Source organism: Saccoglossus kowalevskii, chromosome 4 (genome assembly GCF_978046115.1).
Source record: "Saccoglossus kowalevskii chromosome 4, keSacKowa6.1, whole genome shotgun sequence".
Classification (NCBI taxonomy): domain Eukaryota; kingdom Metazoa; phylum Hemichordata; class Enteropneusta; family Harrimaniidae; genus Saccoglossus; species Saccoglossus kowalevskii.
In genome coordinates, this window is record NC_140644.1 from 24,225,590 (window position 1) to 24,249,827 (window position 24,238).

General features: G+C 33.6%; 2 protein-coding genes across 2 annotated transcripts; one reads left to right on the top strand and one right to left on the bottom strand.

Moving 5' to 3' along the window:
* Positions 1 to 505: 505 nt before the first annotated feature.
* On the top strand, positions 506 to 12,760 carry LOC100368015 (nucleoporin p54-like). Its single transcript, XM_002731474.4, has 12 exons — positions 506 to 676; positions 2,074 to 2,193; positions 2,739 to 3,074; positions 3,369 to 3,565; positions 4,826 to 5,013; positions 5,168 to 5,364; positions 7,082 to 7,136; positions 7,781 to 7,874; positions 8,201 to 8,308; positions 8,607 to 8,726; positions 10,045 to 10,155; positions 11,646 to 12,760. The coding sequence occupies exons 1-12, from the start codon at positions 580 to 582 to the stop codon at positions 11,760 to 11,762; spliced, it is 1,740 nt and encodes a 579-aa protein (XP_002731520.2). The 5' UTR covers positions 506 to 579; the 3' UTR covers positions 11,763 to 12,760.
* A 476-nt stretch (positions 12,761 to 13,236) lies between these two features.
* LOC100369210 (progressive ankylosis protein homolog B-like) lies at positions 13,237 to 23,706 on the bottom strand. The gene is made up of 12 exons (XM_002731482.4): positions 23,475 to 23,706; positions 22,422 to 22,635; positions 19,864 to 19,982; positions 19,348 to 19,431; positions 18,506 to 18,676; positions 17,526 to 17,663; positions 16,716 to 16,808; positions 16,058 to 16,141; positions 14,896 to 15,025; positions 14,091 to 14,214; positions 13,724 to 13,823; positions 13,237 to 13,503 (listed from the first exon to the last, which is right to left on the bottom strand). Exons 1-12 carry the CDS (start codon positions 23,568 to 23,570, stop codon positions 13,405 to 13,407), a joined length of 1,452 nt encoding a protein of 483 aa, XP_002731528.1. The 5' UTR covers positions 23,571 to 23,706; the 3' UTR covers positions 13,237 to 13,404.
* Positions 23,707 to 24,238: the final 532 nt, after the last annotated feature.

Below are 24,238 nucleotides of genomic sequence, written 5' to 3' on the forward strand. Positions count from 1 at the left end.
TGTGACTGTAATGACGCAGATAGTTAGTTTACATTAAATCAGTTCATCAGACTATCCCAGTTTTACAGTATACTCACGGTACATGATCACCGAACTACTAGTACTTCCGCTCCTCCAAAATGGGTCACGCAACCTTGAAAATGATGACGGTAACCAAGAATTGTTCGAAAATCCTGATTATTCATATTGTTACCTTTAATAATGTCTTAGATTGGTATGGAAATAAGGTACACCGACAAATTCCGTTATTTTCTCTCTTTTCAGACGACTTTTTTTTTTTTTAAATATTGAATACAGTGTATTAAAAACAAAAGTTGATGACTTTTTTCCAAAATTTTTAAGATCATTTTTAAAAATAATATGCCCATTTAATCAATCAAATGACCGCGGGCGACAACCTTGTCGCATGGGCGTTTGCATAGGCACATGGGAAAGGTACGAGGGAAGAACAGTAAAAACAAAATGTACTACAAAAATGTTGCAAGCGGGCGCACTTCTCGAGGAAGTACACAACCACCAACCATACAATAAAAACTCCGCCATTGATTCAAACTTCTGTCATAAGCAGCATGTTGCAAAATGTCGTTTTCCTTTGGTAGCGCATCGTTTGGTGGCCAACCACCAGCAACATCGGCTCCGGCGTTTGGAGGGTTTGGAAGCAGTGCGTTGACTACAGGTACGAATACATTACTCCATCACTGTGCGACGCAGCTTGTGAAGTTGCCATCAATACTTCTACAGTTTTATCAGCTCCGATCGATCAGCTAAAACTCAGCAAATTTACCTGTCATCAATACTTCAACAAACCACAGTCCCTCAGGACTGTAATCAAACATCTTGTCTACATCAAGTGTGCATACCAGTCCTGAAGAGGGTCTTATACATTTAAACCACAGCTATAGATGTGTACATATGCAGTTCTGATGACCGTGTCTCTTTATTTTTTTTATATCTTGCTAATGGGAAATTCAAGGAAAGCCTAAAAAGCATAAAAAGAAAAGCTTTAAAGGCCTTATTTTCTTTAAAGGGAAAAACTGGTAAAAACCTAAGTATACCACTGTCACTCTCTCTGTTTGATAAACTAATCAGACCAATTCTCACATATGGTAGTGATGTGTGGAAAGATGAAATTACACTCAAATCACCAATTGAAGATGTACATATTAATTATCTTCGTTTTCTCTTGGGGACATCCATAAACATCACAACAATGGGTTTATACGATGAACTTGGACGTTGCCATTGGAGACTTTTATCGAAAAACAAATGATCAAATATTTTAATCGTGTAAAGAACTCGTCAAATCCATTATTAAAACTAGCTTTCTAAGAAAATAAAGAGAATAATAGTAAATGGTACACTAATATAGATTCCCTTCTGAATAACATCAACCAGTCTAACTTGGTCGACAGCAATGAAATTCTAACAGCAAGGCAATTAGGACGAATTAACAAAAATATACAAACATCATTCATATCAACTTGGAAAAGTGAATTACATAACGACAATCAATAAAAACAAAATGAAAAAGATGCACGAAAATTTGACTAAATTCCGCCTCAGTGACCATAACTTGAAAATTGAGACTGGCAAACACAAAGGAATACCCCTTGCTAATAGATTATGCAACCTTTGTGATCAAAACGAAGTAGAAGATGAGTATCACCTAATGATGTCATGCCAAAGATATACCCCCGAAAGAAATGTCCTATTTGAAATGGCAAAAACCAAAATCCAAAACTTTAAAAATTTGCCACCAAAGACACAATTCATAGCCTTGCTAAACAATAGTGGTCTAACACTCCCTGTAGCAAGGTACCTAAAGAAATGTTTTGAAATAAGACAGCAACCCCAGTGATAATTTTCTTTCACAGTTTAAGTTTTGCATTTTGTTTTCTATCTTTTGTAGTATTATAATTTAATTTTTTTATTCTCTGTAATGTATTATTAGCTTAGTTTGTTTTATTTTATCTATTTATTTTTTTGTTTTATTCCTTCTTAAACTTTTGTAACCATTGCCAATCCCTCCGGGGAATGTGTAAGTGTTAATAAACTTATTATTATTCTGTTCAGGAACTACTGGCTTCTCTGGATTTGGTGCAACTAAAACAACAGCACCCTCCTCTCTCTTCGGTGGACTTGGAACTGTTACTACAGCCACAACAGCGCCCTCAGGATCCTTTTCTTTCCAAGGTAACAAGTATACTAGTAATAGTATATACTAATCACGATCACGAACTACTCACTGTTTCCATGTTCCATTTCTTTTCAATCGCCAAAATCCAAAATTTGATGTTGGCATTAATCATGTTTGTCAAATAAAAATGAAACAGTTCCGAAACTGAAATGAATATATTTCCTACTAATGTTAATTAGTATGCAAGACCATATAATAAATCCACTCTGATATGACATCAGTTCATATGCTTTAATTACATGTACATTCAAACATATAAACACTAGTGAGATTCAAACTCATGACCACAGAAAATGTGTCTAGCTATCATAGGCAGACATGCTTCTCGTTACATACGTATTTACTACCCCTTCCCCCCAAAGGCACATTTAAATAGCTTGTAGTAATCAGTGAGAATAAATGTAGATACACAATTTGAATCTCTGACATCACAGAATATATTTCTACATATGTAAAGCCAAGATTTAATTGTCAGAAAAACCTACTCAGTTATGATTTCTCTCTGGGACAATTCTGTCTGTCACTGTATTCTTGGTTACAGGTTTTGGAGCTGGAACTGGAACCACTGGGTTGGGAACTGGTCTTGGTACAGGAGCATTAGGTACTGGATTAACAACTACTACCACAGGGGGTACTGGATTTGGAACTGGATTAGGCTTTGGGACTGGATTTGGGTCTTCTGCGACAGGATTAGGTACTGGTTTCGGAACCGGATTTGGTACCAGCTTAGGAACTGGACTTGGCACTGGACTAGGGACTGGATTAGGGACTGGACTTGGCACTGGGTTGTCATCTGGATTTGGTACTACTGGACTGGGTGCCACTGGTCTTGGTACTACTGGTCTGGGCACAACTGGACTTAGTACAGGCATTCAAGGTTAGTTCACTAGTTGTTAGTTACTACCTTGGTTGAACTGATGTGCACAAAACTATTAATTCAGCTAATGGCTTAAGTTACTGCTATTGAATCTTGTACTTACTGAGAGGATACATCATAGCTTCACGTTGTTTATATCATACAACTTAATTTGTTTTTTTGTACCATTAGCAATTTATGATGTCATGGTAACTAGTTTTTGTGACCACCACCAAATTGTCTGATTAAAAAAAACAATACAATATGGTAAATATAGTGATTTTGTAAACTATTCTTTTTTCTGTTGCTTGACAGGCCAGCAAGCCAACTCTGCCAATGTGCTTGTAAACACAGCCAGTGCGCTACACTTGCCTATGATATTTGGTGATGAAAGAGACATTGTTTTTGCCAAATGGAATCAGATCCAAGCATTTTGGGGAACTGGTAAAGGCTATTACACCCAGAATGCATCTGTTGACTTCTCACCTGATAACCCTTTTTGCAGGTTTAAGGTAAATATAGTTTCACAGATCAGTGGATGCTTGCAGAGTGTCAGGAGATTCTGTCATCAGTTTTGCATTCTATTCTTTGATGATCATGTGTAACACATTAACCTTTTGAACCAATAATTTTTCACACCCAAATTTTGCATGTTCTATAAATATTTCAGTACCTGCAGGTCCTTAATCTTTAAATTTTTGAGAAAATTGTTGTCAACGGTAACAAAAGTTTGGCATTCAAAGGTTTGAGGTTTTTATTATGCACCTTACAAGATAAAGTCAGTAATCTAAATGAGACATCACAACAAGAACTATGAAATGTTATAAGAGAATATTCACATCATAACAACAATAGCAATGTCTTAGAGACTCCATACACAGAATAGATTAAATACATCCAATGAATTAGCATAAACTCAAGTACATCAACCAGTAGAAAAGAGAACATAAATACAGAATTAATTGAAGATGCTATGAATAGAAATGAATGGCTGAACAACCAAATTACAATACAAGAAATAAATGCTGTATTAAGAAAACTGAAGACAAGGAAAGCTAGCACAGTGATGGAATACCTTCTGTGGTGTTCAAATATGGAATGCCACTCTTAATACAAGCACTTAAAAAACTATATAGTCTGAGGAACACAATCGAGAATTATGGAATAGGAACATAATTACCTTAAAATTGTTGCAAAAACTCTTGGATACATTATCTAAATATAATAAAAAAAAGTAAAATATTGACATTATTAAAAAACAGAAAGATCTGAAATGAGACCAACAATAGAGGAAAGTTTAAACTACACACATACAGACTTTTGAATAATACAATTAAATATGCACCCTATTTAAACATTACTGAAAAATATCAAGATATTAAAACATTCGCCAAACTAAGACTAAGCTGTCATAGCCTTGGGATTGAAGTTGCCAGACACGCACGTCCCAAAACACCAGCTAACAAAAGAATTTGCTAAATATGTAAAACAACAGAAGATGAAAAACATTTCATAATACACTGTCAAATATATACAAATGAAAGATGGGAACTTTATGAACAATTCAACAGAATATACAATAATTTCTCAACAAAGAACTTATAATATTATTATACATGCATGCATGACATACAGTGTTAAATAGTGGTGGTCATTTCGCCAAATATGCTCGAGATATTGGTTCCATATGGGAAAATGAATGTTTATAGCACAAGTCTCGCACATACAGAACGCAATGTCCACCACCCTTTAAATTTGCTTACCTGTTTCAGACAGTTGGGTACAGCTGTAAACCATCCACAAAGAATGAGTTGGGTCTAGTGGCATTGGATTTCAAGAAGAAAGAATCAGAAATACGAAGTTACCAGCAACAAATTGTTGACAACTTGTTTAAGTTACTGGGAAGCAAACCTACATTGTCTGTCTGCGTTGAAGGTGTGAGGGCGCTGCCAGATGATCGGTAAGTGCGAGGGCTCTGTCCAAAATACGTGGTACGTAGGATAGAATACAGTGTTGCGAGAAATCAGGAAGCTAGTAGATCGTTTTGAAGGGAACTGCAACACAGATGTATTGTCCAGCCAATATTAACTACAGTAATGCGGAATGTTTTTCAGAACTGAAGTCCTTATCTATCTTCTTGAGCGTCTACCGACCGGTACATCAAAGAGAGTGTCTGCTACTGATCTGTTTAGTTTTTTATCTCAGCCAACCATCAAGCAGCAACTTGTTAATCTAGGTGTTGATAATATGATGCCTAAAACTGAATTAACAGAAGCTCAATTACGACAGTACATGGACAACCCACCCGCAGGTAAGCTGGCTTGTTAAGCTATATTCAATATTACAAACAGGAAGTTGACTGGCCTCAAAAAGCGAAAACGTGTTGTCTGGTGATCTTGTTACTGTCAGCATCATATTGGTGTTGTTCACCATTATTATTGCCAGCTAACGAATTGACTGCTTTGCTGTGCATGTCATGTATTTTATTGGATCTGATTGGGTCAACCGAACATCAAACTGATACTGAGGGACATATAGACTTGCAGTATGATGCATTTTAGTTTCAATTTATTGCATCCGTTTGTAGAAATTGACGTATGGCTAATGGAAAAATAGGCTCAACGACTATTCTACAAAAGATTAGTGCTGTATATGCCACAACTTTTCGTTTAAATTTGTACTTTTAAATGAAATATCGCCAAACAACCACACAAAGTTGTCAATGGAATAATAAACACATGTATGCCTAACACCAAAGCATTGGAAATAGTGGTTAGTTGAAATTCCATTTTTAACCAAAAATGACAAAAATATTTGCCAAAATTAGAGAATTAAAGATATGGCCATGAAATGAACAAATCTAGTAGATGTCAACACAAGGTACATACACACCAAGTATCAAAGCATTCAGGCAACCGGTTTTGAAGAAGAAGTCGAAAATAGAATTTTTGACCAAAAATGACCATTTTAAAATAGTAACATCTGTTTGTTTTTTTCATTATTTTCGCCTTAAGTTTCTACCTTTCTACTGTCGATGGGTCCTGAAACTATTTCATCAATTATTTTGAGGGCGATGGTCCGAAATTGGTCGATGAAAACCGTGTGAAATGGGAAAACTAGGAGAAAACAGGAGAATCGACCTGCCCACAGACAAAAACAATTCGACTGACCGACACAGGGACGCACAGACTTATTCATAAACAAAGTTATTCCAACACCATACTATAGAAGATGCTCTCACTATAGACCGCCACAGTAGAGTTTTGGGGGGCTAATTTGCATAATTTTTGGCAGATCGACTTCTCATGAACAAATTACCATCTACACTCATCAAGGCATCCACACACCAAAAATCGAGTCAAATGGTTCGGCGGTTTTTGAGAAGAAGTCGTGCACAGACAGACAGACAGACAGACAGATAGACAGATAGACGGACGACAGACTCAGGACAGAAATCCATCCCATAGGCTTAGCCGGCCTATAGTCCATTGAGCCAAAAAGAGAATTAAGTCACTAGTCAAGTATATGAGTGTGTATAACTACATAGAGTTGTTACTTTGGTCCTTGCATTTTGCTCCAAATATGTTCACTCTATTTCTAATTTAGCCATTAGAAAAAATGTTCAAATATTATGTTATATCAAAACTATAGAGGCAGTAAATAATCTCTCTAAATAAATTTGTGTTACACTGCCCACATTTAACCAAATGGCGCTCATTCGTAAAAATGGTTTGATCAATCAGATGATTAAATACTCTCAAGACATGCATAGCTAAACAGTCTTGTAAATTTCCTGACAATATTGACATTTTGTGGTATGCAACAATATAGCGATGACATAAAAAGTATTGCTGCATTGTTAGCCACTTATTTGTCAGGTTTGAATATTTTCCTAACATAGCTTTTTTTCAACTTTTCAGATTCATTATTGACATCTAGATTCCTAATTTTTTGATAATTTGTTTTTGAGGGTGTTCTCAAAAATATTCTAATTCTAATGCCTTCACTTCATCCACTATATTTCATAGGTTATGATCCACGATTATGGAGACAAGCAAAACTTGACAATCCTGACCCATCAAAGTAAGTACACCTATAACACCCCCGCCTCCAAACGGTTTAGCTTATCTATTAATACATAATTGTTTTCTGCTGGAGAAGAGTATTTTCTTTGCTAGTTGTCCTATGATAGGTTTTCACATTTGTACACTCATGAAAGCCTCCACAGATGAATGGGTGAAAATTGTGTCAGCAGGCCATGTGTTAACCTCAGACTAGTGGTTAGGCCAAGTATGTACAGTAAAATTGTGTGAACTTATATAATTGATAGTGCATGATTGAAGTGGTGAACTTAACATTGCACATTTTATGTATGCAAGGGCAAGGTTTTAATAGGTGAACTATGTTTACATGTTTTTGTGTTCCTGGGTGGGTGGATCTTTTTTTTCTATTCAGCTTAATTCCAGTCTCCATGGTTAGATTCAGTTTTAAATTTATGCATATTGATGTATTTTCCTATTCAGTTTAATTCCAGTTCCCATGGTTGGATTCAGTTTTAAATTTATGCATATTGATGTATTTTCCTATTCAGTTTAATTACAGTTCCCATGGTTGGATTCAGTTTTAAATTTATGCATATTGATGTATTTTCCTATTCAGTTTAATTCCAGTTCCCATGGTTGGATTCAGTTTTAAATTTATGCATGTTGATGTATTTTCCTATTCAGTTTAATTCCAGTTCCCATGGTTGGATTCAGTGAATTGAATTCAAGATTTAAACATCAGGAGCAACAAAATAAACAACACCAAGGTAGACTGAATGTAAGTCAACATCAATAAACTTCAAAGAAGTTTTAATCCTGAAAATGTTGACAGTTTTACTTAATGCTATGAAAAAAATAAATACCATTAATTGCTGCACAGCTTTGCTTATACGATAAAACTACATCTACATATTATTTCCATTATCTGTAAGTTTTGTTTGATTTTACTTGCTCATATGTAGCCCAAAAATAGGGACTTATATTGTCATTACTGTACCACAATTTATGCCAGTCATATATCTATTTGAAATCATCTTTAATAATTGACAAGATTTTTCCAGCCAAATGTTTTTTTTCTAAAAGAAAGATATATTTTTCGATTAGATAATTGCAGAAGACATTTCTACTCTTCAAAGAAATCAATCCACAATACATGCTAAGTTAGCGGAGTATAAACGAAAACAAGCTGAACTTTCACATAGAGTTTTGCAGGTAAGAATTCCCATTTGTGTTTGCCTATATCTAGCATTTACACCACCATAACAGCACATTTTAAAACGCTACATTTGTCATGCAGCGGGTGTTCGTATTTCATGCAATGTATTTTACACACGTTGTGTATGGTCCCATATTGAACACAACACAGCATGACAATTGTAGCACTTTGACATTGATTTCATATCAGAATCACACGAGTGAAATCGTTCAAGGGATTCAACTTCTGAAAGTGCACCCGTTCGTCACAATATGTTAAATAATTCTTGATACGTGTACTTGAAAATGATTACAGGTTATGCTAGTACAAGAAGTTTACAGAAAAAGTGGTCTTGCTATACAAATTGATGAGGAACAACTTAGAGTACAATTAGAGTCAATACAGGCTGAAATAAATGCACCCACTCAGTTCAAGGTAAATAATTGTTCCTTATACAGTTACTTAATACTGCCACCACAGTTGCTTATTGGCAACACTGAATTAGCCATTTTTATACGCCTTGTGATATACCCAGTCCGAAGGCTTATGGATTGAGTTTCATCACAATATATTTCATATGTTCATGGACCGATTTCCCCCAAGCATGGTACATGATTGGTATATGGTAGTAGACATATGCCCCCAGATTTTGTTTCTGTTCAGATACAAAATGGCCGACTGGCAGCCATATTTGACTCATATCTCCATTTTATATGTGTAAAGCATTGTCTCTTAGTTGTACTCGCCAATTCTGTTCAAACATAGATTATGGGTGATAGTTGTTGGTATACTGGGGTACATTCATTATTTTTCAAATTTTTCCCCAAAAAGTTTGACAACTGGAGGCCATTTTGTTTTGTTTGTTTTGCATATAGCTTCAGCTTACAATTAAGTTCATTCAGATTTGGTGCAGAGGGCATATATTATTTCACAAAGATGCAAGTTAGTTTTTGTTGAGATTCTATTAATATGGCTGATCACCAGCCATTTTGTTTAATGGAAATTGGTAATTTTTCGTCCTTTTTCGCACATTTTGGCTTATATCTCAAATTCATGCAGTCCAAACTTGGTAGTTTTTTGTTACAGTCCACTTTGTTTTCAAAAATATTTGCATAATCATTTCATATTTGGAATCCACATTTCCTAATATGGTGGGATGTAACAACACATTTATAGCATGCTGTTACTGATACCCCAGATTATGTTTGTTACTGAGATACCATGGTATAATAATATGCTTAATTATGCCTTAATGAAATAACAAATCATCTTAGGGCTCATTGTTGTGAATTTGGTTACAAAAAATAAAATGAAAGATGTAAAACAAAATGAAAAATTAATTATGATGATTTTGTGTTTTTTGGATGAAAATTTCAAGTATTCAGTTACTTGGGTCTGTGTGAGTAATAATAGATAAATGCATGTTAATTAACTAATTAGCATATAAGTGTTTTTTCTGTATTAATAAGCACTTTATTTTATTATTATGCTTATCAGATGAGAGAATTATAATTCAGTGTACACCTTCGTTATTAATTAAATTATACATGATTGCCTACGGTATAATTGTAGCAACCTTACCCGGACTTTACCCAGATAGTTATGACATTACTTTGAATTAATACATGTACAATGTAGGTCATTTTAAGGAGAGCTGTCGTCTATCTCTGATTTGTGTGAATATGTTACGCTGCATATTCTTTCGACACTGACTAATCTGTGTATGTGTGTTTTATTCTCACTAATCACTCAGGGTCGTCTCAATGAAATGATGTCTCAGATTCGAATGCAAAGCCAAGCTCTAGGAGCCCGAACTGAAGAAAGATACTCAATGGATCTTGCTTTGCAAGATGAAATCAAACAGGTGAGCCTATCAGAATTAAGACTGAGTATGTCACAGAAGACAAAGAATATAGACCATTGCCAATACTTCTGTAAAACTATCAAACATGGTTATTGTAGTTGTCTTATAGCGAAATTAAGATTTGTACATTAAAGCATAGACAGTATAGTAGGAAGGACGCGCAACTGCGGCAAACATCAAAGTCAAACGCCAGATGCCCAACGCAAGCTGGACTGGAATATTCTAATGACATCATATTTATTTCGATGCGATGTCACTACTTTCGTATCAAACTACAAGGATCTTTTCCTAAACGAGTCGTTTTCTTTCCGCAATACGCATCTTTCGAACACATAATAGTTATCAGTTGTTCCCGTGACCGTGGTTCACTAGTAAATATTACTTTTAATATATATGTTCAAATGTTTTTGTACATGTTAACTAAATGTGGTGGTAGGTAAATGTTATATTCAGTTTGTACCCTGTTTTCGACAAAATATTTGAATATTTCTTTTTTCATGATGCATGAATCGTTTTTTGTTGTTTTCTGCCTTGCACTTTTTTTAAATTAACTTTCAATCAGTCTGTTTTCATGTGTCATCTTCATGTCTGTCGTCATCTTGACTACCTGTTCACACTCTTTCAAAGGGAATGCTTGTCCAAGTTTGTACCCCGTTTTCGACAAAATACACAAATATTATTGTTTTCATGATGCATGGATCTTCAAATTTTGTTATTTTTCACTGACTACGCTTGTTTTTTGTTGTTCTCTGTCTCGCATTTTTTCAAAAATAGACTTTCATTCCATTGTTAATTTTTTACATCTGTCGCCATTTTGACTAAACATCCAGTCTTTCAGCCTGGATACACGTCTACCTATGCTGTACCCCGTTTTCATTAATAATTTCAAAGACTTCTACAATAACTTAGGCAACTCTCGTCAACACCTAAAACATGCATTTTACGAGAAATCGAAATAAACATTTAGCTTATGTTAACGGTTAGTTTAAATCAGCTTAACTTTTTTCCAGCCCACCCTACTACAATAGAATCACTGGAGTTGCTTGTCTATGATTAAAGCAATAGAACTAAAAATGTATTTGTTATTCATTATTTTAAAATTTTTACACAAGCCGTGAATGTGTTCTTACATAGTATGAATGCATGTTGAATCATTATTTCATGTTAAATATTAATCATGACAGTCGTAACTATTATAATTCCATGTAATAGTTTCACTAAAACAAACATTTTGAAATAAAAAAAACAAAAAAAATTTTTACCATAGGAACCAATAGTGAGTTTCTCACTACTTTCATGGCAATCAAAAGATCTGATTCGTTTTGATAGTAATCATCCACTAGCAAAATTTACAGGATGATGGAAAACTTTGATAAGAATACCTATTGTAGATTTCAGTGTAGGAGCTCTATAGAGAACCTGTGCAGATGTCAGTGTAGTATTTGTGCAGATTTGCCAAAGTCTCATTCCTTCAACTTGTCTGTTCACAGCATTTAAGACAACAACAAGAAGGCATTCGGCATCTTATCAGCATTATAAAAGATGATGCAGATGACTTACAGTTGATAGAACAAGGACTAACAGAAGTCATTCACAGAAGACGATAACATTTTATGTACTGGTAATACAATGTAACATACTGGTAATACAGTAACATACTGTACCTGTGTAATACAACGTATATATATATATATATGGGTATAACACGTTTTGTAAAATCAACCAAATACGTGTTGACATATTCACATGTTGCACAGCTGACTTGAAGACATCAACTAGAGAGCACTATGTGTGGTAATTTGTGTGAAGCCAACAACAGTCTAAGCTGTAAATCCAACATGAGGACAGGGTTACTATTAAGTCACTTTGAGATCTAGACTGGTCAGTGACGTCTGTAATGCCCACTTCTTAGATCATTTACCTTGTGTTGTACAATAAATATTGATACAACTTTGCAAAATTTCACTATAAAAAGGCAATCTTTTTCGTATTTGATATTTTCATAAATACTAGTAATTCTGAAATTATTGGTTTTAACGTATTAATTGTCGATGTGTGTATCACTGCAAAAAATGTTATTACCAATAGTCTTCATTCAGATACTCGTAATTGTTCCCCTGCCCTATGAAATTATATTTTTGATTTGCAATGATAAATAACTAACTCAGCATATATGTTCCATGAGGAGTCATTTTTGAAGTGTTTTCATTTGTTACACCCCAATCAAATTTCATTTTATGCACATTGTTGACAGTATTCTGATTGCTTATTAATAATATTCCTTTTGACCGAGCGAGTCAAAGTGGTTGTAAGGTCTTGCATCAAAATGTCACTTATTTCTGAAGTTATTGTAACATGTTTTTTTTTACTCCAAGGAAAAACAAAAGTGTAATAGAAATTTACAATGTACCATTCTGTTTAGAAGCTATTTGTACAAACAGATCAAGTGATCACTGGAAGTGAAGTAGCAGCTCTCAAGAAAGTTTGCACGGCTAATGTGCCCTTCAAACAATCATTTATGTCCACCAATTTACACATTTTGTAATGAAATTAAGATTACAAAATTGATTTGAAATAAAATTAGATTTATTTGTTTTTTTGATAATGGTTTGCACAACAATCCTATAGTTATCTAACAATGACAAGGGTCTACTTGTCAGGAATATAACTGAGAAAAAATTTCACATGAATACATATGTAATATCAAAGCAATTGGACTTGCGCTTTTTAAAGTGAAAATATCACTTTTTGCCAAAAATATTCACCAAAATTCAAGATATCAGTACAAAACGAACAAATCTGAGAGGTCCACATGTAATATTGGACTTGCGGTTTTTAACAAGTAGAAAATATCACTTTTTACCAAAAATGACAAATATTCACCAAAATTAGAGAATTGAAGATATCATCATGAAATGTTCACCCAAAATGTTCACTTTAAAACCATTAGTAAAACATGTGGAATTTTTACCAATAATATGTAATTGTTTTTGACTTATTGTAAAATCAAACTTATATTTGTAAGAACACCTTGCTGACAATTGTTAGTAGTACCGGGGGTATAAACAAAATAAAAGAAACTTTTAAAAAAATTGGATATTTATTCATAAACAAGATGAAACATTCCACACTTATTTGAGCATGAATGCCAAAAATATAATTTTGCTTCAGTGGAAAAATCATATAATACAAAAAATGTTGCTTGCAATAATATGAAAATATTTTTTTTTAAAAATACGTTCGATATTTCTAGAGTGCTGTCTCCCTCTCCTCCGCTTCTACCATTAGTTTATCACTGCATGTGATTTCACTAGTTGACATCTCCATCACACTCCGATCATGTATCCGCTGTAGAAAGAGTTCATGCAAGGTATAGTGATTGCATTTGTACTACAATGTACGATAGTAATACGACTTTTTGGATCATCACTATTGTTTTCATTCAGCAATTACTAAGATTAGATAGCAAATCTGTAGTTCCATGCACACATGCCCCACCAGTAAGAAGGCAAAAATATGCAGTACACATTGCATAGTGAGATAGTCCTTAATGATAGTTATTACTTACCCGTCTATGTCTGATCCAGATAGTACCAGCGAGAACCGTTAATGCCTCAGAACTGAAACTACACAGCAATGCGGTAATACCCAATTGGGCACCGTGAAGTCTAGAAACCAACATTGAATGATATTACCGGTAGTATTATTTTGAATTATTTGTATCTTTGGTGTAAAAATACATAAAAAATGTTACACAGCAATTATGGGAGAAATAATTATTGCATTCCAAAAACAAGAACTACATTTTTTGTACTTCACCTGAAACTGTCAAATAAATGTACATTTTGTATGCGACAAGTTGAACTATACAGACAGACAGGTCAATTATAATGACTACTAATGCACACAGCAATATCAAAATAAAATGTACTAACCCAAACATAGGAAAAGTCAAAAGTGATACAACGAGTACCACCAATCTGACCACAGCACTAGGAGCAATCATTTTTGTTTGTTGCCATAGCAACAGCCATGATGTTACATGAGCTCTCAATGTAACTACAGAGAGATGGAAGAAACATGTCAACTTGTGAGTGCATGCCAGTGGAAACTACAGTGGATTTAACACCAAACATGGAATACCAGATCTGTTGTGGTGCACTTACATCTTAAAAAGTGACAATGCAAGTTTATCCTCTACATTTAGAGAGTTGGGAACCCTATTCCTGACATGACTGGGCTGCTTGTCCTGGGATCTGTAAAGGGTGATGGTCGTCACAGTGCATGAGTTTTTATATGGGTCCCATAGGATGCATACTTAATATTAAAGTATTGTATTTGCACGCACATGTTTGTCTGTAAGCAGGATAACTCAAAACAATATTAAAAATAAAATTGTCAGGACACAAATTGTTTGTAGAGATGATTTTTCATTCATAACTAAAAAATTTAAGGAGAGGTAGATGTAATTGGTATCTATGGCAGAGGTTTGCACTCTTGGATTGCCTTCTAAGTTGACAAGTGTAACTAAACCAACGACAACTACTTTGTGAGCAGTGCAAAGAACCAAAGGGTTTGTAACAGTTAACATTTCACCGGGATGTTTATTCCCAAACTATGAAAATTTAGCATTTTACAATAATTGAGAAGATAAACAAATCCATCATATGTTCAGAAACGGAAAAACTATCAAACATTTAGTGGCTTGCAGTGTCCTGATACAACTACCGCTATGCTCACCTGCAAATGGCATAAAAGAGAATATTTTTAGCGGCACAACACACAATGCTGCAGTCACTTCATCAATTCGAAGTACGGTGGTTAGAAACGACTCGGCAATACCTGGGATCCAAAACAATATTAACATGCCCTGTAATAATAATTTATAACAACATAAAATTGCAAGTTAGAAAACGTACTGTGGGTAAACACAACATCGGCACTATGGTTCATTCTTCATTGCTGTTGCAGGGAAGAGCTTCCGGAAATCTAAATCAACAATGATTTTACCATCGTTTATTCAGTGGGGGATTAAAACAATCATGATTTATTACAGAAGGAAACCAAGGAATTTGAGTGACAATCAAGTTTACAACAGATGTCATTTTTTACTCTGATTGAACACGTTTGCACCACAATTTCAACATGGTTATATATTGCCCATATGATCATCAACAAGACTGTATATTTCACATTGCTTCAGTGTCAGTAAGTAAGGAGAATTCTGAAAATCATGTATGAAATCTCATTAGACGCTACGGTATTCTAAAATCATCTGAGAGTATTGCCGAAAATGCTACCTATACTCAAGGGCAGAGCTACGTCAACTTTCTTTGTTTCTAAGATGCATACCACTGTACCATGTATTTCTATGGACACTACGTGAGCTGCTATGTAATGCCAGTCGAAGAGCCGATGAAAATGGCTAAAGCCAAGAAAACACCACAAACTCAAATTTGATCTAATCCTGAGCAACGAAATTTTTATATGTTGTACATGTAGGGGTAAATCTTGTTCTGGGGAGTCTCAACAACTACCTCAAAGTACAGTTTTCTGAGAGTTTTTGGACTTTGTTTTCATTGTGATGGTGGTGAAAATACCTGGATGTCCACCCCAAGAATAAGGTTGCTGCCCCCTTGCCTTTTAATGGTGCAGCAATTTTGCATTTATAGGGGTCTTGCATGGTTAATACAATCAGAGAAGAAACACCTGATATATATACCGGGATATATCATCCATTGTTTTCATCACCTGCCTATCATTCAGTTAAGTAATTTGAATTCTGGGCATGTTGGCTAGAAACAAATGAGCAACGGATCCATTCTGAACTGTTTATTATAATGTACAACTTGAAATGGTTATGGGTAAAAACAATAGAGAAACAAAAAGTTGCATAACTTACAGAAAAAGATATGCACATGCAAGTTACATTGAAGATTGCGATATGTCTTGGTGTGATTTTGATTCGAGTTGTAACATTCTGACGCTGTAGAAAAAACAGATCAAGAAATTATAGTTTAATGCAAGAACAATTCAGGATACAAGTATATATTAACTTTGCAGACACACAAAGAAAAAAATATGCCAATACTTTCACAGCAAAACTGATTTTGGATTTTCTTTGAGGTTGATGAATATAGTTTCATGGTATATATTAATTGATCAATGTTATATAAATTTGGGTTTTTGCTTTTAAGTATTTTTCTATTTAGTTGTTTTGATTATTTTGAACCAAATGGACATAATCTTCTATAACAGATTCTAAAGATCTTTATCAAAATTTTGAAAAAAAAATAGGTGATAAATTTAACCTATTTTATTTTGTGACAAAAGAAGGCTTGAAGAGTTGATGTTTATATTAAAAACAAATGAGAGTCTCAGTTTATATTCGCTTCTATTGGAGATGCACTTCAAATAGAGCAAATACTGAATACATTCCAGTGCTTCCTTGATAATTAAATTTACTATTAATAAAATCAACATGTCACAAAGTAAATTAGGTATACTATTTCAGAGGTCACACATTAGACATACTGGTTTCATGTCTTATAGTCTCTTACCTTAAGAAATGTTGGTGCTAGGGTTTTAAGTTCATTCAACCATTGGTATACTACCTGAGCCACTGGGTAGGTGACTGTTAATACAGCCAATGCCTGTCAAACAAATTATATTTCAGTATGGAGCATCATATGCCCAAAAAAAACAAGTTTCACATAAACATGGTCAATTTTTATAAGGGTAGGATGTGATTGAATATGATAAGAAGTTGTATGATGATTATATCAACCAACACATATGGATGAGGTTGATGCATTCCAGTACTGCCTGAGTGCATACTTTGCTGTATTCTCGTGATAACCTTATTACCGGTAATATACATCTTTTTCCTGATTGTCATGATAATTTAATGAGAGGTAACAGCCCCGAAATGTTTTGTTTTGTATGAAGGTTTGCGCTCAATGATATTCCCATCACAGGTATATGCATCTTTAATAAAGAAAAGAATTTGTTGTCAATATGAACGTTCCAGTGTTGGTGACGTATTTTACCACAAATAAAGGAAATTATGAACATTGGAACAATTGCAGATATATTTTGGAATGAATATGGAAACAGCTTTTAACAGAATAGTAATTTTTATTGTTTTTTATGCTAGATATATACTACTAATAATAATTGTAAATTACCTAATTTTTACTTGGAATTTATTTTTGCTATTACTCCATCTGAATTAATCATTGAAATTACCCTTTTTCTTGAATTCTACATTCAACTCATTAGTCAAAAATAAAATTCATACTAAAATTCATTTTTCAAGGAAAATTAATTTCAGCTAAAATAAAGTATTTTACAGTACAAGACTTAATTACCTGTACAGTGGCTTCAGGATCATCCAGATCACGTGCTACGAGTACATTACAGATCGGCCTGCTAAGTATTTGAATACAACGTACAAGTGCTAATGGCCACCAGAACCATAATACTTTCCTCACAGTCAGTCCCATCATCTGCCAACAAATTAGTTGAAGACTAAATTTCACAAAAAGAGATTCACTATATTGTAGTAGAATTTTCACAGTTGACTTACAAGTTTTGACAGTAGTTACTGTTATTTATTACACTTATCACATCATCTTCATTGAGCAATGAGAAATTGAAACTTGTGCTTCTCTTGTGTAGTAATTTCCATTTGCTCCTCACAAAAAGCTCTGAGAAAATGAAAATTACTGCACAAGTTTAATGAATCTCATATTGTAGGGTCACTTATAGACTGGCCCAGTCAGGGCGATTAATTTGTTTTTGTAGTTTAAATAAAATAAAAAAAACGCGAAATGGAGGTGTTAGCGCAAAATCCCCTGTAACTGCGAATCGCGCTAACACCTTCATTTTGCGAATTTTTTTATTTTCATTTCGCGATTTATTTTATTTTATTCAAACTACAAAAACAAAGTAATCGCCCCGACTGCGCCAGTCTAGGTCACTTACTTCATGTACCATCAAATGAGATCAGAGATTAGGCCCAAAAAAATTGTTTTTGTTTCTTTTCATCATGCACTTCAATTTGAAACCTCTATCCTACTAATTTTTTTCTGCAGTTTTGCATAACGCTGAAGTTTTCAAAATTTGTTTCTGTTGATTGGACGAAATCCAAGTCTGATAAAAATTGATGTTTTTGAAAATATTTGGAGAATATGAAAATCCATCTGAAAGTATTTGTGATGCGTGTGATTGGCCGAGGGTGGTTCAGCTGCCGCCATCTTTGATTTTTATTCTGTGTCACAGGTATTGATAGCATCTAAATAAGTGACATTTCTCATGAAGAAAATGTTTAATATGTAATATGACTTACTCCATCTGAAGTGCTGACAGTGATCGGTTGCTTTGGGTATATAAATTTGAAGAATCCCGCAAGTAATATGGTAAGTCTGACAGACGTTGCTAAGTAGAGTGCTATTGTTGGAATCATCACAGGGAAGACAACAGATAAACTTGTATGTAGTAGACCAATAGTTGTGCCAATCTATTAAATAAATATCTCAATATTATTGTTATCATTTTTTTTTTACCACTCATCATGTTACAATTGTAATTGCATTGTTATAAACTGAAATATATAAAATGAAAAGTCAGTACAGATGATAGTGAAATTCAATATCTGAGGTTGTCCCTCACAATATTGGGTTGATTGGATCCAAGCTTGAAAATAGATTAGTTTCTGATCAGCACATGCCTCGGTTTGAAAGGTGCACATCTCACATTTATTTATGGTTGCTTATAAGTGTTGCAAAAATACAAGAATTTTATTGCAAAAAATAAATAAATAAGAAAAAAGGCCCATCTCTCAGGGCCAGCAACAATTATATTTTGGGCCTTTAAGTGCCTCATTCAATGCATAACATTGTACCCAATATGTGAATAATGCATACATTGTGTGTTTACACAAAATTTGACACAATAATCCTGTACAATTACCTGCTATCAACTACCTTCTACAAACTATCAACAACTCACTGCCAACTATTTTGTACCATCAACAACCTATTATCTACTATCAACTACTCACTACCAACTGTTTTATGTGTACCATAAACAACCTGTTATCTACTATCAACCACTCACTACCAACTATTTTGTGTACCATCAACAACCTATTACCTATTATAAACTACCATCAAACAATTTAAACATTACCTGTAAGCCAACATCCACAATACTAGCTCCTCCTACCAATGTACTGTACTTGTGTTGTAGTAGAATACCAGCAAACAACTGAGCCTGTAATGATTGTAAAAATAATAATAATATCTCTTGAAAAACTTTGATAAAGTTCAGCAATGTATGCCGTACTGTACAACAATTGAATATTTGCATGTTTTAAACTTTCTTGTGAACAAGCAAACATCACCACAATCAAAACAGTACACTGTATTAAAATTAGTGGCAGTTATATTTGCCTGGTTTGTCACAGAATATCAGGACAGTAGAAATAAATTTTACTACATACAAATCATAACTGATTGAGCTCTGTTAACAACAGTGTGAACCTAATTTAATGAAGTTGTTGAGAAATATGCACACTCAATCATCCTAATATGGAATTCATTCTTTGTCATTTACTGTATTACAGTATTTCACAATATTCAAATTATTTAATACTAGGAATTTATTTATTGATTTAATTTTAGTTTGGCATTACAATTTACTCACAATTCCATCTATAAGTGGATATATACTCAGATAAAATATACAGTTCCTGGCGGCATTACCAATCTCATCGTCAAGTCCATATAGTTTAGTAACTGCATAGTAACCTAGCTCTGTATAAGCTGTGAACGAAAATTGTAATTGGCTGATGACAAAATAAACGAGCAGTGGTTGCGGCAACCCATCCTGCATATTAAATAAGCAATGCATGATGGGAGATTTTGACCTTTTAACCAACCAAACATAGTTAATATCAGAAAATAATCATCATTACCAATTATATGATAAATAATACGACCTGAATTTAGCAAACTTCAGTGATTTGTTTTGTAATATTCTAATTGGTTGACACATTCAATAATAATTCATTTTATTATTAATGTACCATGACCCTTTCAACTCCCATCTTAATTACTGTAGAATACTTTATTTTAGCTGGAATTATTTTTCGCTGAAAAGACTTTTTGAGTGTTTTCTATGGAATTTATTTTCACTGATTTTTGACAAGTTGAATGTAAAATATAGGAAAAAATACATATTCACTGGATTTTATTTTCACTGAATCTTTCCTTCAGCGAAAACTAATTCCAAGCGAAAATAAAGTATTGTACAATATATGATACTACTGGTAATACTGGTATCCAAGAAGAAATATTCACTGGGTTAAATTTTAGTGAATTTGATGTTGTAGAACTATTCATTGTTTTAAATTCACTGGTTTATAATAACAATAATAACTTTATTACACAACTTAACCATCTGTGGGTTTAGTAAGGTAAAAAAAAAATGAATACAAAAGACAAATAAAATAAGACACACTAAAATTAAAATACACTGAAATTCAACATAGAAAGAAATACAAATTAAAAAATCTCTGAAAAAATTGATTAAACAGTAGCAAGGTTCTCCCAGACCACAGTTACATATTTATCTTTTAGAAAATTGTATTTTTTAAATAATATGACAAAGCCATATTATTTCCCATTATTTTCACAAAGCTTTCCATTCTGGACAAGTCATTAATTTTTATTTTAAAATACTCCAAGACATGTTTTCTCTCTACTTCATAGAAATTGCAATCTAAGATGAAATGCATTTCATCTTCAATTTGATCTGAATTGCATTTTTTGCACGTTCTTTCATTTTCTGGGGTTTTTGGTTTACTCTTCCTTCCCAATTCAGTTTCAAGGTTGTGGTCACTGAGCCTAAACTTTGCTAAAACTCTACGTTGGCTGAAGTTTTTCATTTCATTTAGATAGTTTTCTAATTCAAATTTTTGTTTAAATACACTACATGTTTTAAGTTTGTTCCCCTCTTTTTTATTTAATTGTTTTCTCCATGATTGAATAAATTCATTTGATAGCTTTGTTTTTACAACATTGGTTAGTTGATTAATATTGTTGATCTTGTTAGTTTCTTTTATTTTAGACAAGTTTTTTTCTCCAAAAATTGTTTTTATTTGAGTAATCCAGGTAGAATTATTTTGTATTTCCTTTAATACACATTTTAATATGTGATTTTCAGGAAGCAAATTTATTCTGTACCAGTATTTAACCTTTGAAACCATTGCATTTATTCTTACTGGTAATCTACCTAGTTCACCCCTTATACCAATTGATGGTGTAAATTTACTAACACCAAGAATAAAACGATAATAATTATTACAAACTTGCTCTAGGTTATTTGTGTCATTTGTTAGTTCACCTGCCCAAATTTCTGACCCATACATTAGAATGGGTGTAACCAACTGATCAAATAATTTTAAACACAATGAAGTTGAAATCATTTTATGACTAAGTATAGTTTGTCTAATGGCAAATAATGTCTTCATTGCTTTATTTTTTAGCATACAATGGTTTGTTTTAAATTTTCCATTCGGAGTGAATATCATACCCAAATAACAGAACTCCTTGACTGGTGTTATGTTTTTACCATCTATAATAAAAGTTTGGTTTTTCACTATTCTGTTACTTGTGTTGAATATCATCACTTTGGTTTTCTTAACATTCACATCAAGATTCCAGGTTTTACAATAGTCTGCTAATTTATTCAGACAATTTTGTAAACCCTCTGCAGTCTGTGAAAACAAAACAAGATCGTCTGCATATAAAATAGAGTTTAAGGGTTTATCACCAATCATGATTGGTGTATCACCACTTTTACCAAAATGACCTGGAAGATCATTGATGAATATGTTAAAAAGGGTGGGTGAGATATTACAACCCTGTTTCACACCACATGTGGACTGAAAACCCCCTGTTAAGCCATTTGACATCTTTACCTTGTAGTTTATGTTATTGTACATGGATTTAATGATTTCATAGAAGGAAACAATACATTCTAATGTTACATTTGAATATTCATGAAGTTTTAATTTAGCGTACTTTTCTATTAGTGACAAAATCAGTGAAAATTAATCCCAGCCAATAATTATGAATTATTCTAGATTGGAAATACAAACTATTTTTTTGGGAGTTTATTTTTTCTAATTTTCTTGACCATGCTGCCTTGCTCAAATTATCATTTAGAATGTTTGTCATTGAAAATAACATTGAACTTACATATAAGCAATGCTATCAATATGATAAAAGTACCGATTCCAAAGATGCATATGATTGGTTTGACGATATCACGACGACTGTGTACCTGTACAACACCAACATGTTTAAACTCCAGCAAAGAGCCATTCGCAAATTTCACCAATGTGTAAGAGATACCAAATATGGCCAGTATAGAAGTGGCATCTTTAGATGACGTGAGTCCACGATTCAACGTCTAGAAAAAAAAGAAATTACATGTGATCACACGAGAGCATTGACATCATTGGTTCATCCATTCAGTGAGATTTTGTTTCTTTCAGGATTTCATTGCAGAAAGAGGACGATGGCAGAACTGGAAACAAAATAATATGTATATGAAATAATACTAGAGAATAATTCTGCCGGGATCAATAACAAAAATATCTAGCATGCCTAAATGCACCCAACTAACTGAAGACATTTTTTTTTACTGGTACACCGTTTTTCTCTGGCAGCGCACCTCCACGCCTTAAGAGGCCAAGTTTCTCAATGAAGGTGAATATACTTGATGGCTATTACATCCAGTTGAAATGACATGTTAGAAAATGCTGCGATTTGAAGTCAACAATTAACGTACAACCACTTCTCTGTATGCACATGTTGCTTTATAGATTAATTTAAAACTAATTTAGTTAATTAATCGTTCAAATTAGCATAGCAAACATAGTATAACAATGTCAGACAAGTGAAATATACATATATACCAGGATTTAAACCATTTGAGCCAACTGTTAAGATATCAACCAAACATGTTGAAAGTTGTTAATTAGAATGCAAATTAACTAATTAACTTGTACATATTATTTCTAAATTTTCAACTACACAAACAGTATGTGTTTGTCCTATTTTAACTCATTTGCGCGAACTGGATCAACAAAACAAAGTATTTAAATAGTATGCAAATCACCTAATAATATGCACGAATCTGTACTAAAATCTTATCAGGTACGAATCTTGTTTGCCCCCGATGTAGTTGTTCGAGTTGACGGAACTATCATGAAATGTGGTAATGACGCTTAAACATATTGTACTGACCTGTTCGGCAACGTTCACAGCGATAAACGTGCAAGTCAGCGGTAGCATGAACCGGATCAGCGGCCAGTACTCGCAGTTTATGTTGCACTTCGGCATCTTGTCAAATATATTTGCGCATTAACCAGGTCTAAACACAATGCATACGCCTGATCGTCACTACACAACAGTCATTCTCCTTCCGATAGATCTTTGTGGCCAGAAAACCGAAAGCATAACTCTGCCTGGGAGATTGCGCAACAGCAGTGGTCATAGTCAGGTGATGTGTCAGCTGATTTGTAAGTTGAAAGGTCAATCTGGTCAACATATCCGACGATGCCAAAACAGCCAGAATTACTAATTTCATTTGACACTATAGAACAAACTATACTGTTAATAATAAAACTTTTAAATGCTGGGATCATATCCTTAGCTTTATTGAACAGATTGGTACGCAACTTTATTATATTTGTTGCATTCCATCAGAAAGTGCATTTCATCCCCAATTAATGATAAGTTCATCAAATAAGCTGTTAAGTGAAGCAGATTTAAAACCTACAGGAAATTCGAAAACAATTTTGACTACAGTCATGAAAAAATGTACCTCCCCAAGAAAGCTTTAGTAAGTTTACACTGATAATCATTGCTTAAAAATAGAATCCGAAAAACAAACAATATCAAAACAACAGAAGAAAAAGGAATATGTGCAATATTTTATAATATCAAGTCCGATATATAAAAACCGAAGACTAAATTCATTATAAAAATGATATGTCATTGACACAGCA